The sequence below is a fragment of the Protopterus annectens genome, chromosome 13.part0 (assembly GCF_019279795.1).
Source record: "Protopterus annectens isolate FY-2018-M chromosome 13.part0, PAN1.0, whole genome shotgun sequence".
In the NCBI taxonomy this organism is placed as follows: Eukaryota; Metazoa; Chordata; order Ceratodontiformes; family Protopteridae; genus Protopterus; species Protopterus annectens.
The window spans coordinates 1,157,477,423-1,157,492,346 of record NC_056747.1 but is presented as its reverse complement, the minus strand read 5'-3'; the positions used below and the strand labels follow the sequence as shown (position 1 = coordinate 1,157,492,346).

At 38.7% G+C, this 14,924-nt stretch overlaps 1 protein-coding gene across 2 annotated transcripts in view; it reads left to right on the top strand.

Annotated features, from left to right (window-relative positions):
- MPP2 (MAGUK p55 scaffold protein 2) overlaps nt 1-14,924 on the top strand; it is a 1,397,885-nt gene that overhangs the window by 598,196 nt on the left and 784,765 nt on the right. For both annotated transcript variants that reach the window (XM_044055155.1, XM_044055154.1), the window contains one exon: nt 321-439. In XM_044055155.1, coding sequence (XP_043911090.1) covers nt 321-439 — 119 coding nt within the window. The remainder of the gene's footprint in view (nt 1-320; nt 440-14,924) is intronic.

Here is a 14,924-nt window from a genome sequence, read left to right as displayed (position 1 = left end):
CCTGAGTCTGTGTAGCCAACAGAATGTTAAACTTTCTTTAGCAGCAATTACTAGTGCTGTCTTTTTATGACTCTAGAAGACCCACTCATTTTTCATGAGCCTGTAACTCTGGACTGATGCATGATGGGAATACACCTGCAGACTACCATTCCTATATATTCCAATTAGGTCTCTGTTTTTGAAGCAATGATGAGATAAATGTTAGAAATCACATAGTATCTCAAACTGAAATGTAGCTTACTAGATCTGAGCACTTGTCTCTCTGTTCAATACTGTCATACAATAACATTTTCTAAGTAATTTTTCATTTTCCCCTACAGCAATGCAGCAGGTCCTTGACAACTTGAATGACCTTCCAAATGCCAATGGTGCTAATGACCTGGACCTGATCTTCTTGAAGGGAATCATGGAAAGCCCAATAGTGCGATCCTTGGCCAAGGTAGTGTCTGCTACGTATGCAGTTATTGTATAACAAGAGCATGGAATTGTTGTGTAACACTACATGCTGTTATTGTGTATAACAAGAGCATGGAATTGTTGTGTAATGCTACGTGCAGTTACCATGTATAACAAGCATGCGGAATTGTTGTGTAATGTGGTGGAGGGATGTGAGAGTCCTGGAAGAGTAGAAAATGTTGTGTAACATGGGGGAGGGATGTGAGAGTCCTGGAAGAGTGGGAATTGTTGTGTAATAAGGGGGAGGGATCTGAGAGCTGGCTTGAAAAAGTGGCTGATATAAAATTGCAATGTAATTAAGTATTTCTGGTGGGTTGTAGCAAATGATGGTACAAAAGACTGTCTCAGATTTTGAGGCAGTGTGTGCAATGTGTCTAATAATGGTTGGTTTTGAGATGATTGTGGGGTAGTTTAGGACAAAGCGAATGACACCTAAAAGACTGGGGCCATAATGTGCCAGAGCAGGTAAGGGATCAGGTAGGAATTTATTTTATTTTCAAATTTTCAAATAATCCAACACACAGAATAGCAATGAGGCAGTCAGGCAGTATATGAACCATAAAACGTTTATTACATAAAATAAAAAATGGTAAGCGCTTTCGCTGTGAGCTTCTTCAAACCAGTAAAAGCATCTTAATCAAACAAAGACATTTAAATATAATTAGTCAGCCAATAGTTTCAAATATAAGTCCATCATTTAACGGAATATACCATCCTTACATAAACTTGCTTCTATCATTGTAGCTAGGCTGTAATAAAATAGCACATTTTAACTACAAACTTATTATAAAACAGCCTTCTATAAATGTTAAAAATGTGTATAATAAGATCTTCACATAAATAAAAGCACCTAGCAATAAATATATCTAAACATAAGATATGATGACCTCTGAAAATTTTTTTTTAAAAAATACATACTATTAAACAAAGTGAGACTAATCCTTAATCATGTCTGTATACTTCTCAGTCTCCCAGATTTAAGTGTAGGTTTTAGGGATGCCCTCTCATTGAGGCCTCTACCCCTGTCTGCTCTCAGTCTGAGTATCCACTTTACCTCTCTGCCTTCTGTCATGTTTCTAATGTCACCTTCTCATAGGCTAGGTACATTAATATTTATCACCATAAACTTAAATGTATGATCATTCCCTTGCAATAAGGTATACTTGGATAGGGCACTGTTACTAGAACATATTCTAGCACTATATAGGTTTTCCCTTATTCTGTCTTTCAGCGCTCTATCCATTTTTCCTACATAGAATGAGTGACAAAGAATACACTCAGCTAAATAAACCACATGTGATGTTTCACAGAAGGCAGAGATGTTGAAATTAAAATTCTGGTCAGTGTCTGGAAGCTTAAAACTCCCACGACTATTAAAAAACAGCAGAACCGGCGCTTAACACATGGATAAGTGTAGGGTCTAACCTCTAAGGATCGATCCGACTTGTTTGTTGGTTAGCAAATTAACCTCTTCAAGTTATGTTTATTCTTAAATCTAACCCTTGGTTCAACTCCCACAATTTCTTTTAACTACTGGGTCCACTGTTAAAATCTCCCATTTTCTCCTGATAATGTCCAAAATATCATTACTGTCACTGGTAAAGAACATGGGTATCTTCATACCTCTCATTCCATCATTATTTGTAATGTGGGTATCATGATCTTGAGTGGGTGCATAGTATGGGGGAGCTCTACTTCCCTTTAAGCTGTATAAATCTGAGAGCCCCTTCTCAATCTCATTGGTCCTATATCCTCTATCAGTAAATTTTTTCTTTAAGTCCAATAATTCAGACTGAAAGCCTTCACCCGATGCATTGAGTCTGGAAACCTTCATGCCCTGTCCTTTAATTATGTTCCTAAAAATGTTATTGGGGATGCATGCTATGTCTATGAAGTAGGTGGTTCCTATAGCAGCTCTTTCTATACACCCCCATGATGACCAATTCATTACTCAGTCTCTCAACATAAACATCCAAGTATTCAATCCTAGTTTTAGAGGACACCATCGTAAACCTAAGGTAATCAGTAGCACCATTCAGTTGCTGGACAAAATTGTTCAAGCTCGTTGTATCACCTGTCCATATCAAAAAGACGTCATCAACAAAACATCGATAAAAGGGAACATGCCTCATGCAAGACTCCATCTGAAAAAGTGTATTCTCCTCCCACAAAGCTAAAAACATGTCATAGCTATTGGCGCACGAGGTGCCAATAGCTAAGCCATCTTTCTGTAAGTGAATAGTGTCATCAAAAAGAAATAAATTATTCTCCAGAATTGTCTCTAAAAACAGATATATAAGGTCTATCTGTGTACTATTATAATCACTCTGTCTGATGAGATATTCTTGTACTGAAGCTACTCCTAATGCATTTGGAATTATGGTAAATAATGACTGCATATCTAGTGTAACAAAATGGAATTCTGTATCCATGGGTAATGCATTTATAATGCCATATAAATCGTCCAAAACTGTTTGATATCTCTGAAAATAAACTTATTTAAGTCTAGAACAGGACGTAAGTACCTCTTTACATATAATAAAAACAATTCCATGCACCGGCCACTATGGGTCTCATAGGCGGTTTCACCCCATTCTTATGTATTTTTGCCCATCCTTGTATGGTAGGGATGAGAGGGTAATCACATTTTAAAAACTTAAACATTTCAGAGTCAATCAATTCACTTTTCAAACTATCCTTCAACATATTCAGAAGTCTAATTTCCATTGCATGCACATATTCAATGTTAACAACAGAATAGTATGTGACATCACTCAGCATCAGCTTCATAGATGGAGAGTAATCATCCCTATCCATTATGACTATAGGACCACCTTTATTGGCTGGTTTGGTGATTATGGTGTCATCATTCTTAGCGGTTTCAAAGCTCTACGTTCATTAAGTTTCAGATTATACTTGAGATTTCTAGATACATTCCCATTTCTTTTATCATCATAAAACTTATATAAGTCATCCTCAACAAGTTTATTAAATGCTTCAACAAGTGAATGAGCATTCGGTAAATATAAACTAGGTTTACTAAACACGTGATCAGAATTATTCATAGTATTTCCAAACTCTAATTTTAACATAACATTTCTACTAAACATTTTAACTTCCATCATTGTATCTGTAATGTCACTGTGCTTAGTAGGAATGAAACTGAGACCATTGCTCTGATATTTCATCTGCAGTTAAACTGCATTGAGATATATTCCATACTAATGAGTCCCCAGGTGGTTCCACATTTTCTCAAGGGACTGATTCAACTGTCTCTCCATGAATAATTTGTGCTTCTGGCACCCCCAACTCATAGATAGAGTTCTCCTGGCCCCTGTCTCCCCACTGATGGGTAAAGGGAAATGTGTATATGAGCCGGCATTAAGAACTAGACAGTTCTCCTGTAACTGATGTATAAAGTGTATTTAAGATCTTTGGTCTCACATCCTTCCCATACTGTATTTCGGACACACCTATAGGCATAGCTTTAGTACTCATATGAGATGCTGAGGAGATAAGAGAAGTCCCCTCAGTATTGGTGGAACTACTTCCCCCTATCTCATTCTCTTGCTGGATAACATTCACTGCAGCCCTATGGGAGGCATTGTCAGATTCTAAAACATTATCACACACTAAGATAGCTGTTCTCTCTGTGTGAGAGTTGCTATGACTACCATCATGTTCATAATGTCTATTCTCTCTTTGATTTCTCGACTATGTGAAAACTTGTCCCCTTTTAAAGTCATTGGTATCTGTCTATTTTGACCTTCTTTTGTTGTAACACTTTCCTTTCATACACAATAGTCCCATCCAACAAACTCTCCATTAACTGATCAATAACTGGCCCTGAATACTTATCAGATATAAGCTTTCGCTGTTCTCTGATAGACTCTCTTAATTTATCTTCCTCAGGTTTGAAAAAGTCAATAAGCGGAGCCAAATACTTGGTGCTTACCTCTATGTTCAATTGCTTACATTTAGTAAGTAAATCTGGGTATAAAGCTCCATAGGTGGGCATTTTAAGGATGCACAGGCCCCCAAGAATGATTTTCCTTGCCAAACATACCTCAAAATGCTGATGTTGCATTTGCAGACACTTTAACTTAAGGAGTTAAGTTTGTAGTTAAAAGCTGCTATTTTATGAAAGCCTAGCTACAATGATAGAGGCAAGTTTATGTAAGGATGGTATATGCCTTTAAATTTTGGACTTACATTTGAAACTGATTCTCTGAATTATGTTGTTTGATTAATTATATTTAAATGTCTGTGTTTGATTAAGATGCTTTAACTGGTATGAAGAAGCTCACAGCAAAAGCGCTTACCGTTTTTTATTTTATGTAATAAAAGTCTTATGATTCGTATACTGCCTGGCTGCCTCACTGCTATTCTGTGTATTGTCATACCTCCCAACCATACTGAATTTTTTTGCCAAGTTTTGGGGTCCAAATAATGAGGTGCCATGATTCCTAAGTAGCACCCCTTCATTTCCAAATTTTCCTGGCACTTTATTTTAAAATTTTATTTCCTGGATTTTTGAGCTGATGTCATCACATGCGCAATGACGTCAGCAGCCTGCCAGCCTGTCGGAATTGAGCTGAAGCTCATTCAGCTCAATATGCGTGCATGTCCAGCAGAATGAGTCATATGAAGGTAGGGAGAGAGGTGTGTGTGTACAGACACTTGCAGTTTCTGAATGAGAGCAGTGTGTGTGTGTGTGTGTGTGTGTGTGTGTGTGTGTGTGTGTGTGTGTGTATGTGTGTGTGTGTGAGGTACTCAGGCTCTAACCTTGTACCTTGGGTACAGGTGACAAAAGACAAAATCCCTACCCACCTTCTTTTCTCATAAAATCTGTGGTTTCCTGGATTTCACTGAAGGATTGCATTCACTAAATAATGACAGACATTTCAATTTCAGACTTCATATTCTTCAGAAAAGAAATGATGACACCAAACCTTTTATTCTAGCAATTAAGATCAGTATGGCTGTATTCCCCCATTATTGGCTTTGTCCAGGTTTTTTCTGAATAATGACAGGCATTTGAATTTCAGACTTCATATTCTTCAGAAAAGAAATGGTAACACCAAACCTTTTATTCTAGCAATTACGATCAGTATGACTGTATTCCCCCATTATTGGCTTTGTCCAGGTTTTTTTCTGCTGAGTTTACAAGTTCAGAAAAGAAATGGTAAAACCAAACCTTTTATTCTAGCAATTTTCTAAGTTTATAAGATCAGTATGGTTGTATTCCCTCAGTTTTGGCTTTGTCCAGTTCTTTGTGCGAAGAGGTTGAGAGCTATGGTGAGAAGTGAGAACTGAATTCACTAAATGATAGCCATTTAAGTTTCAGTCTTTCTATTACTGCAGACACTGCTGATTTGGCATAGTGGCATGTTGCTCTGACTGTAGTGCACAGAGTCCTGGGTTCAAGACTTGGCAGTGAAATCACAACCGTTTATTCCAGCAACTTTCCAAAATTATACAAGCAATGTTTAAAATGTGTCCCTGGTTTTTGAGCTTTTGTCCCCCCAATAAATTTTGGCTTTTTCCAGATTTCTTGTGCTGCAAATTTGAGAGATACAGTTGAGTGTCGAGTGGATTTTACAAGGACCTGAGAACTTCAGGGGAAGAGAAGTTTAGTGTTGCTTATGCTGAGTCTGCTTGCATTGTTAATAGCATAGCAGGTTAAATACTTACTTTTGATGCAGAAGGCTGTGGGTTCAACTCCCTCAGTATGTAGATGCATTGCCAATACTGTACTGTGTTGTTGTACTTTTAAAGGGGGTGGGTGTAACAAGTCAAGGGTGTAGCTACAGATGGAACAGAAGTGAGGAAATGCCATGCACATGGGCATTTCTGCTTCAGTGGAAAGAGCAAAAAATATTATTAACCCAAATTCAGGTACAGAAAGTCATAATTATTATGTTCTATACTGCATTATAAGAAAAAATATTTTTAAACAATTACAGAACATTTTCCAGCATTCAAGATAAAACGTATTTTCCACTGCAGACTGTGGAGAAGCAAGAGTGGCCACTTAACAGCACCTAGATTACAGTGATAGTTTTGATGCTTCAGGAGGAATGTAGGAGAGGGTCTGTCAATACTTGGACTAAAAATTGGAAGTCTTAAAACATGCAGTTTGCCTAGTTTATTTTGTTGTGCATTTACAGCTGTTAAGTTGGTCTGATAACACAAATCAGAGCAAGTCAAGCAAAAAACTAAAATTGAAAATTAGTTCGAGAAGCTATGCAAGATGCCCATGGCTTACACTACAGTATATATATATATATAATGATGGAAATGTTCTGATTTGGGCAGTTTTGTCATTATTGGTTCATGCATTTTGTTTCATTGCCTACTGGAAAAATGTTCAAACAATAAATTTAAAATGCACTTAAGTCTAACAAGTGTGCTGTGTTATACAAGGAATATAATTTAATAAAGTCAGGAAGATGTATCGAAGAACACGTGTAGGTTTCTTGTTTTGTGTGTAAGGGGTCTATGATTTGAAAACAGCCCAAAAGTAATCTTTATTTACCACCACAGTCCAGATGCATTTTCTTTGGATGTGGTGTGGGTTTCAATGCTGTTTCAATGAATGTGAGTTTCAAGGGCAGAGAAGTTTTAATGCTAAGTCTGTTTTCATTTTGAGATGGTATTGCTTTGTTTAGCAGATGTCTATTAGTCTTTGTGCATTGTGCTATAAAATGTAAAAATAAAATCCAAATAATCATTATAGAAGTAAAATAGTATGCACATTAGTATTTATGGTAAATGGGGTGAAATAGCCAGGTAATGGGACATTGGAATGACTGCAGGGGGACTCTGGTGCCATATTTTGGTTGTCTGTTCTTCAGTTTGTGTTTGAAAATTGGTATCCCACAATTCCACTGGAGTAGGTGGGGTTACGTAATTATAAATGCAAATTTTATGTTAATCAGTGTACAAATTTGTACCTATATTTTATGGGCCTTGTCCAGATTTTTGATGTTTCCAGGTTGAGAGGTATGTGTTGGATTATTTGGATTTATACTTTTAAGCAGTGGGACACTCATCCTGTGGAGAGCTACCTGGATATTTGTTATTTATTTTATTTTATTTAACATTTGTTGATGGGGAAAGTATGACTAGAACAGGACACAGCCTATTTTCAGCAGAGGCCCAGAGAGAAATGCTCCAAAAGCATGTGGAAGGAAACAGGACTACCTGGAGGAAAGCCACATAAATGCAGGGAGGACATGCAGATTCCACACAGAAGGCACCCCAGCCAATAATCTAACAGGAAAACCTCTTGCTATGAGGAGACAACATTAACCACTGCACCACTGTGACACCTGTTTTATGTGAGGGGAGACTGCTTGGCTGTGAAGGAGACAGAGGGAGAGAGAGAGAGAAGATGTACAGAATGCAGGGAGTAAAACATGATTTCAGGATGTAAGATAAAAACTGAGGGAATGATTCCATGTGTGATGGGATGCAAAGGTGTGCAATATGTACAAATATGTAGTTTTCAAATGTAATGCTGACTTCTTCTTTTTCTTCTTCTTCTTCTTTCAGCTTTTCCCGGTTAGGGGTCGCCACAGTGGATCACCTGTCTGCTCATGATTGGCAGTGGAGTTTTACAGTGTCGAACTGCCAGCCCGGCGCCCAACCTTCCACAGAAGGCACACACATGCACACACTCACACCTAGGGCCAATTTAGAGTGTCCAATCCACCTATAGCATGTCCTTGGGATGTGGGAGGAAACCGGAGCACCCAGAGGAAACACATGCGATCACATGGAGGACATGCAGACTCCACACAGAAGGCACCCCAGCCGAGAATCGAACCGGAGAACCTCTTGCTGTGAGGTGGCAATGCTAACCGCTGCACCACCGTGGCTGCCCAGATGTAATGCTGACTACATTTCCTAATTAATTAAACTCCGTTAGTGTAATAAATAATGCAGACCTGACTATTTGAAGATGTTTCCCATTGCTTTTTGTTTTCATGACACGATTTTGTAGAAGGGTGTGCAATCTTACCTGAAAATATACAAGTCTTAAACACAATAACTCATGTTTTTCTACATGGAGCCTGTTAATTTGAGTAAATATTTGTTCTAAGCATACATATGCAAGGAGAATGGAAATTTGTATTCCAAATGAGCATGTTATACTGTCTTCAAGGTCAGTCCAACTTGGAGAAACTGCTCATTCTTAAAATCTGAAAAGAATATCTTTCTTCACTTCCCATCAGTCTCAGCGCTGGCTTAACAGTACTGTTTCAAGGAACAGCAAAGTACGTTACTACAGTAATCAGCAACCATAGACATTATGTGCAAATTGGTTGGGCCAACAGCATTTAAGCAAAGAGAAAATAGAGAGAGAAAAAAAAAAAAACAAGCTTGAGCAGTTGATTGTAAACTACAGTTAAAGTTTTTGGCCAGTACCTGGAGAGTATTGTTCTTGTTTTTTTTTTATTTGGTACACTGTGAATTGAAATGTGTTACTCTCTCCTTGGGGGTCATTGTAATATTATAATATTAAGGGAAATGTGGGTGATACATCCCTGCATAGATTGTACCTCCCACAAACACAAAAAATGTTCCATTTTCAAATAAAGTGTTAAACATCTGTGTACTTTGTGTTGCTTGAGAATTTATTGCTTAACCTTGATCTGTTTAATATCATGTTGTTGCATTAAGTGCCTTACATACCTAGGAGAGAGTATGAAGGAACGACTTCAGTTTTTCACATCTAAAGTAATTCCCCTTTAAAATCATACCATTCACAGAGACATACATACAATATTTTTTGTATATTTATATATAGACATACATACATACATACACTAAATTTAATCAAAAGACCCAAATTTTGACATTCAAATTGTCAACTACAAAACTTTAACAACGCAAACGTACCTTGATGCATTCAAAGTTAAAACTTTAAAAAAAAAAAGAAAAGAAAACAAATATTGTTTTATTTGCAGGTGCATCCCCACACCCCCTGTTAATTATATATTAACTCTGTGATTGTGCAATATTGGAGACATATCATATTCCCCTACCTTGAGAACTGTGAGTCGATCACAGTTTCAACAACTTTTGGGGAGTTTCATTACCCATGAATGTCTATTTTGTGAATAACTGAGTTTATAGTTTTATGCTTGCAATATTTTGTGTCTTATCTTCCTGATGATTATATTCATAGACAGAAATTCAGTATGGATCAACAAAATCACAGTTTCAACAAAATTAAAAGCTCCCATGTGTATTTGTGTGTGTGTGTGTGTGTGTGTGTGTGTGTGTGTGTGTGTGTGTGTGTGTGTGTGTGTGTGTGTGTATATATATATATATATATATATATATATATATATATATATATATGTCTATATATATATATATATATATATATATATATATATATATATCTACACACATATGCATGCATGTATGTATGCATATCTATCTATCTATCTATCTATCTATCTATCTATCTATCTATATATCTATCTATCTAGCTATCTCTCTATAGATAGATATATATGGATCCCTATCAGTTGATTTGTTTTCAGAAACTTGAAATTTATATAGTCAAGACCATATGTCTGAGTTTTTGAAAATGCTAGATTCTACTCTCTAATTCCAAAACCCATGATATTTTCCTTTACTATGCTGTAATGAATTGCTGTTCAAGTATGGATTGGATTCATATTTAAATTGCTCTACTCAAAAATGTTGGCATCTGTGTTTTGTGAACTTCAGTTTGCAAGTGAATTGTTGATTCACTATTTTTTTGTCTTACATTTGCCATGTTTTGCCTGGGCTATGGCTAGAAAGTGTCCTTGGAGCAGTCCACCTACAAGTTAAATGTAAAATAAAAATATACATAAGCCCCAACTTTTAAACTCCCCTTAATTGCATATACTGATAGTACCAACAGTGAATATCTTAAGTGGCAACTCTTAAAAGCAGGTGATTATCACAAGCCCCAGTGATTCTGAGTAAATAAAAGTCAATTGAAAAGGATTAGTCTGAAGACTTGGTCAAAATCAATGTTTTAGGTAAATTATGTCACTTTGTCTTTAGGCTGTTTAGAGATGAGATGTACTGGGATGAATCCCCATTAGCAAAATGTTTCTTGCTTACTGGCTTGTTGTTGGTCAAATGTCTTCCAGCTGGTTGTTTGTCAAGAATCTCTTACCTACAGCTCTGCAAAGACATGAAGTTTGACAGTGTACTTACCTCGTGGTTTACTTAAAAAGTTAGGGATATGGAGCTGCGTCACAGGGTGTTGACTTGGGGCTATAGTTTGGGGAGAAGCTGGAAAGCAGATGTAATACTAACTGGTTATACCTAGGGCATTCATTCAAATACAGGGAAGAGAGATCCTCCAGTGTGTGGCAACTTTCTATTAAAGTGCCACAGACAGTGCATGTGCCACTGTGACTTGTGCAAAGACTGCACATATAAGTCGTGGAACATGGAGGGAGAGTATGTGAATCTTGCTAACATTCTGAATGTCTGAGCTTTTGAAAGTGAGCAACTTGCAGGGTTTAGAGCATCCAGAGATGTTAGTCATGTAATGAACTAAACATTCGGATTTTATATGGGTTGTTAAGCTTTTATCTGTCCGGTAGGTATGACATTGATAACTGTTGGACTTCCTCCTCTGGTGCCAGTTTGATGCATTTCTGAAATCTCTTTAGCTCACAGTGTAGGGGACATACATGCCTTTAGCCAACATATGCCATGATGTCACACTCCTTAGTAGGAGAATAAACTCAGCCCCTGTGCTTCTCTCTCCTTTCTTAATATTCACATAGTTTGAATCTCTGTCAGGTTGCATGTCATAGAAAATACACCATGCTGGATAAGTAAAATGCTAAACCCTTTAGATATTTTCCTTTGCTGTTAAGCCACTATCCTGTACCCGCATCTACATTGTCTTGCAGTACTTTGGAAAAGAACATGAAAAGAAGCATGGTCGCAAGTGCCAACACCTCAGCCTGGATACTTACAGCTGACATAGATGCTTGAGTCCCACATTGTGGGAAGAAAGTCTGTTGTTCAAGGGTCCCTGGCCAGTGCCGGAGTCGTAGGATCTGCAGTTCTGTGTATCCGAAACACACAAGAATAATGAAACATTCCATCTCTGTAACTCCCCTTCCAGGTGGTCTGTCCTTTGATGAGATACTCATAGGTTCATAGGTAGGTACTAGGCTATTGGCCCTAGGGCCTATATAAGCCTAGCCAAATGGTACCCTGGCTTTTGCCAACCAAGAAAATTATTTTCCTGTGCCTCTGTCAAGCAGAGCCACGGAAGTGATCCCCGGGGTGAATTTCCTATCTCCCATCCAATCATCAAGATTTTTCTTGGAGTGCTAATGAGGAACTTTGTTTGTTATAGATAGGTAGTTTGTTCCAGAGTATGGGAAGTCTCTGGGACAGGAATCTATCCCTCCAGCATGTTCTGTTTATTGTGATGAAAAGGTTTAGGTCCCTAAAGCATCTAGTTTGGAGGGATTGGGATTTCTTTACATGGATCATGTGCTCTGGGTTTGACATAGCTTTATATGTTAGGCAGAGATTGCCTCTGAGTTGGCGATATGTGACAGAGTAAAGCTGGAGTTTTTTGAGATGGTCTGCATATGGCATCTGTTTGAGACTGGTAATCCTCTTTGTGAGGTATTTCTGTGGCTTTTCCAGTTGCTGTAGAAAGGGCATTGTACTCTATAATGGGTCTAATGAGTGATGAGTAGAGGGGAACAATTACTTCTTTTTTCCTGGATGAGAAACCTTTTGTGATGAGGTGTGCCATGTAGAAGGATTTCCTGACTACTGTGGCGATGTGATTATCAAAGGAGAGACTACTGTCCACCTGTGTCCCAAGGTCTCTTATCACACTTTCAGTGCTAAGTAGACTACTGCCTATGTAGTAGTTTATGGGTACAGAGCTTTTACCAAAAGGGATGACAATGCACTTTTTGGCATTGAGCTTGAGGCTATGGTTTTGACACCAGGCATCTGTCTCAGTGAGGCCCTTTTGTAGAATGTCCACATCATTAGAAGTTTTGATTATGAATCCTAGTTTGCAGTCATCTGCGGACTTTGTTAGCCAAAGACCTTCTGTGTTAGCTTGTACTTCAGAAAAGTAGATACCAAACAGGAGAGGACCTAGGACTGAACCCTGTGGTATTCCACTTGTCACTGGTCTGAAGTTGGATTTAGAGTCTGCTACTTTCATAGTGTGGGTTCTGTCAGTGAGCCAGTTGGCAACCCATCTTGTGACATAGGGATTTATACCTAGTTTAGTGAGTTTGTCTATAATTCCAGAGTGGGGGATGGTGTTGAAAGTTTTGGCGAGCTCTAGGTAGGCTATGTGAACCACCTTACCCTCATCTACGGCTTTGGTGACCTCTTCAAAGAAGTTTATCAGGTTTAGGAGACATGATCTGCCTTTTACAAACCCGAACTGGGTAGGATCCAGAGTTTGGAGATTACCAATGTCATTGTTTATAAGTTCCATGATGATACGCTCCATAGCCTTGTAGACCAGGCTCGTCAGTCTAATGGGGCGGTAGTTCCTCGGGTCCGTAGTGGCTCCCCCTTTGTGGAGTGGGATAACCGTTGTGGGCCATTCAGTGGGCACAAAGCCTGAGGTGAGGCTATGATTTAACATGGTACTTAGGTGGGGTGCCAGCTAGTTCTGCAGTTCATGTAGAATGCAGTCTTGGATGTTGTCAGGTCCCATGGATGCTGTGTTCTTAGCTTTGGAGAGTGTGTTTTTTACCTGTGCAGCCATGATTACAGGTACTTTGCATTCTTCCGGTATAGAGATGGGCCCTTTAGTGGATGAGAGAGGGGTAAAGTTAGCACTGAACCTCTCTGCCAGGATGTTGGCAATATCAGTTGATTCTGTATATTTAGTACCATTGTGCTGTAACTCAGAGCAGATCTGAGTGTTGCCATTGAGATTCTTGACATAGCTATAGAATGCTTTGTGGTTAACTTTAGAATCAGTGGCGATTTTGTTTTTGTAACTAACTTGGAGGATTTTAAGGGGGATGTCAGCTTCTTGCTGAGGCTGACCACGGAGTTCCTCCAGTCATGGGATTTTACTCTTTTTTTGCAACAGTTTCTTTCTTCGGTTGTAGAGTTTGTTTATAGCAGGTGACCACCAGATTGGCTTCCTTTTTTTGGAGGATAACATATTGGTTCTGTTAGGGATTGCACGATCCATGCACTCGTGTAAGTGCTTATAAAGTGCAATTGTATAGGATTCAGCAGTCATCGTGAAGTTTGCCACTTCTGTCTTAAGAAGCGTGAAGTTGGTATATGAAGTCGACTGCGGGCTGTCATTTAGCTCCTCTGGTGTTGACAAATAATTATTTTAATAGTCTCTTTGGCCCTAAATGTTTTGTAAATGTCAGAAGAGCAGTAGGAGGTGCCACCTTCTCCTTCACACCGAGCAGGTTGATCTCTATTATACCCAGTCCAAAAGCCCCTGAACAGGCAGCTCTGGGACAGGTCTGGAGATGTGTTTGAGGGAGTCCATCAGAAACATTGGGTTATCCCTCTATGGTGTCTGTCCTAATTGATTAAAACATCCATATTCACCCTCCTTTACTCTGCTGAAGGCATATGCCGTCTCTAAACCCATAGTGGAGTGGTTTGACATCCTGACTAAGTTTCCGTGGTCAGAATTCTACATCATCTCATTGGCCCAGCAGAGGTACTGTAACCTATAACATCCTCCCAATTGATAAACAGTTCAATGTTTTGGACTGAGTGAGCAAGATAACAACATCCTCTGGGACCTTGATCTGCTCCATGTCCATCTTGGTAATCCCAGTTTCAGTCCTCCCTTGCTAACCATGTTTTGGCAAAGCTGACAAATCTGCTCAAGCCTTATATCAAAGAGACTTTGGAAAAGACCATTCCAGTATGGACTTTCTTATAGATTTTCTTATAGACTGTTTAACTTTCACTGAGGTGATGCTATGGCCAGAGCAGCAGACTCAGGTGAGTTCCCACTCCAGATTGTATGTTTCATACTCTCCTTCTTTAAGGATGACCTTAATCAGACTATTTTTGGGGGAAGCAGACTGTTTTGGATACCCCTCACTATGGTGATATTTTCTTTGGGTAGGCTTCCCACACAGAACGTTTTACAGGTTCTAATGACCATTGCTTTGGTATTGGCTTTGGATACTACCTTGGGCTCTTTCCTTGGTTAGGAGAAAGGCGATCCTTGCCAGAAAAAAACTAAGGCTTCACGTAAAGTTATTGGAGCTATAGTTAGTGTTCCCCAACTTAAAATGTAAGCAAATACCATTGAATCCTTTGGCAACCCATCTACAGTCAGATATGCTATGATGTAGAAAGTAAACAGATAGAGCAACTTGCACAGTCCTCCCTGTGCAGCAAGGGCAGCTAACACAGTCCTCCCTGTGCAGTGAGGCTAAATCGCAAAGTCCTCT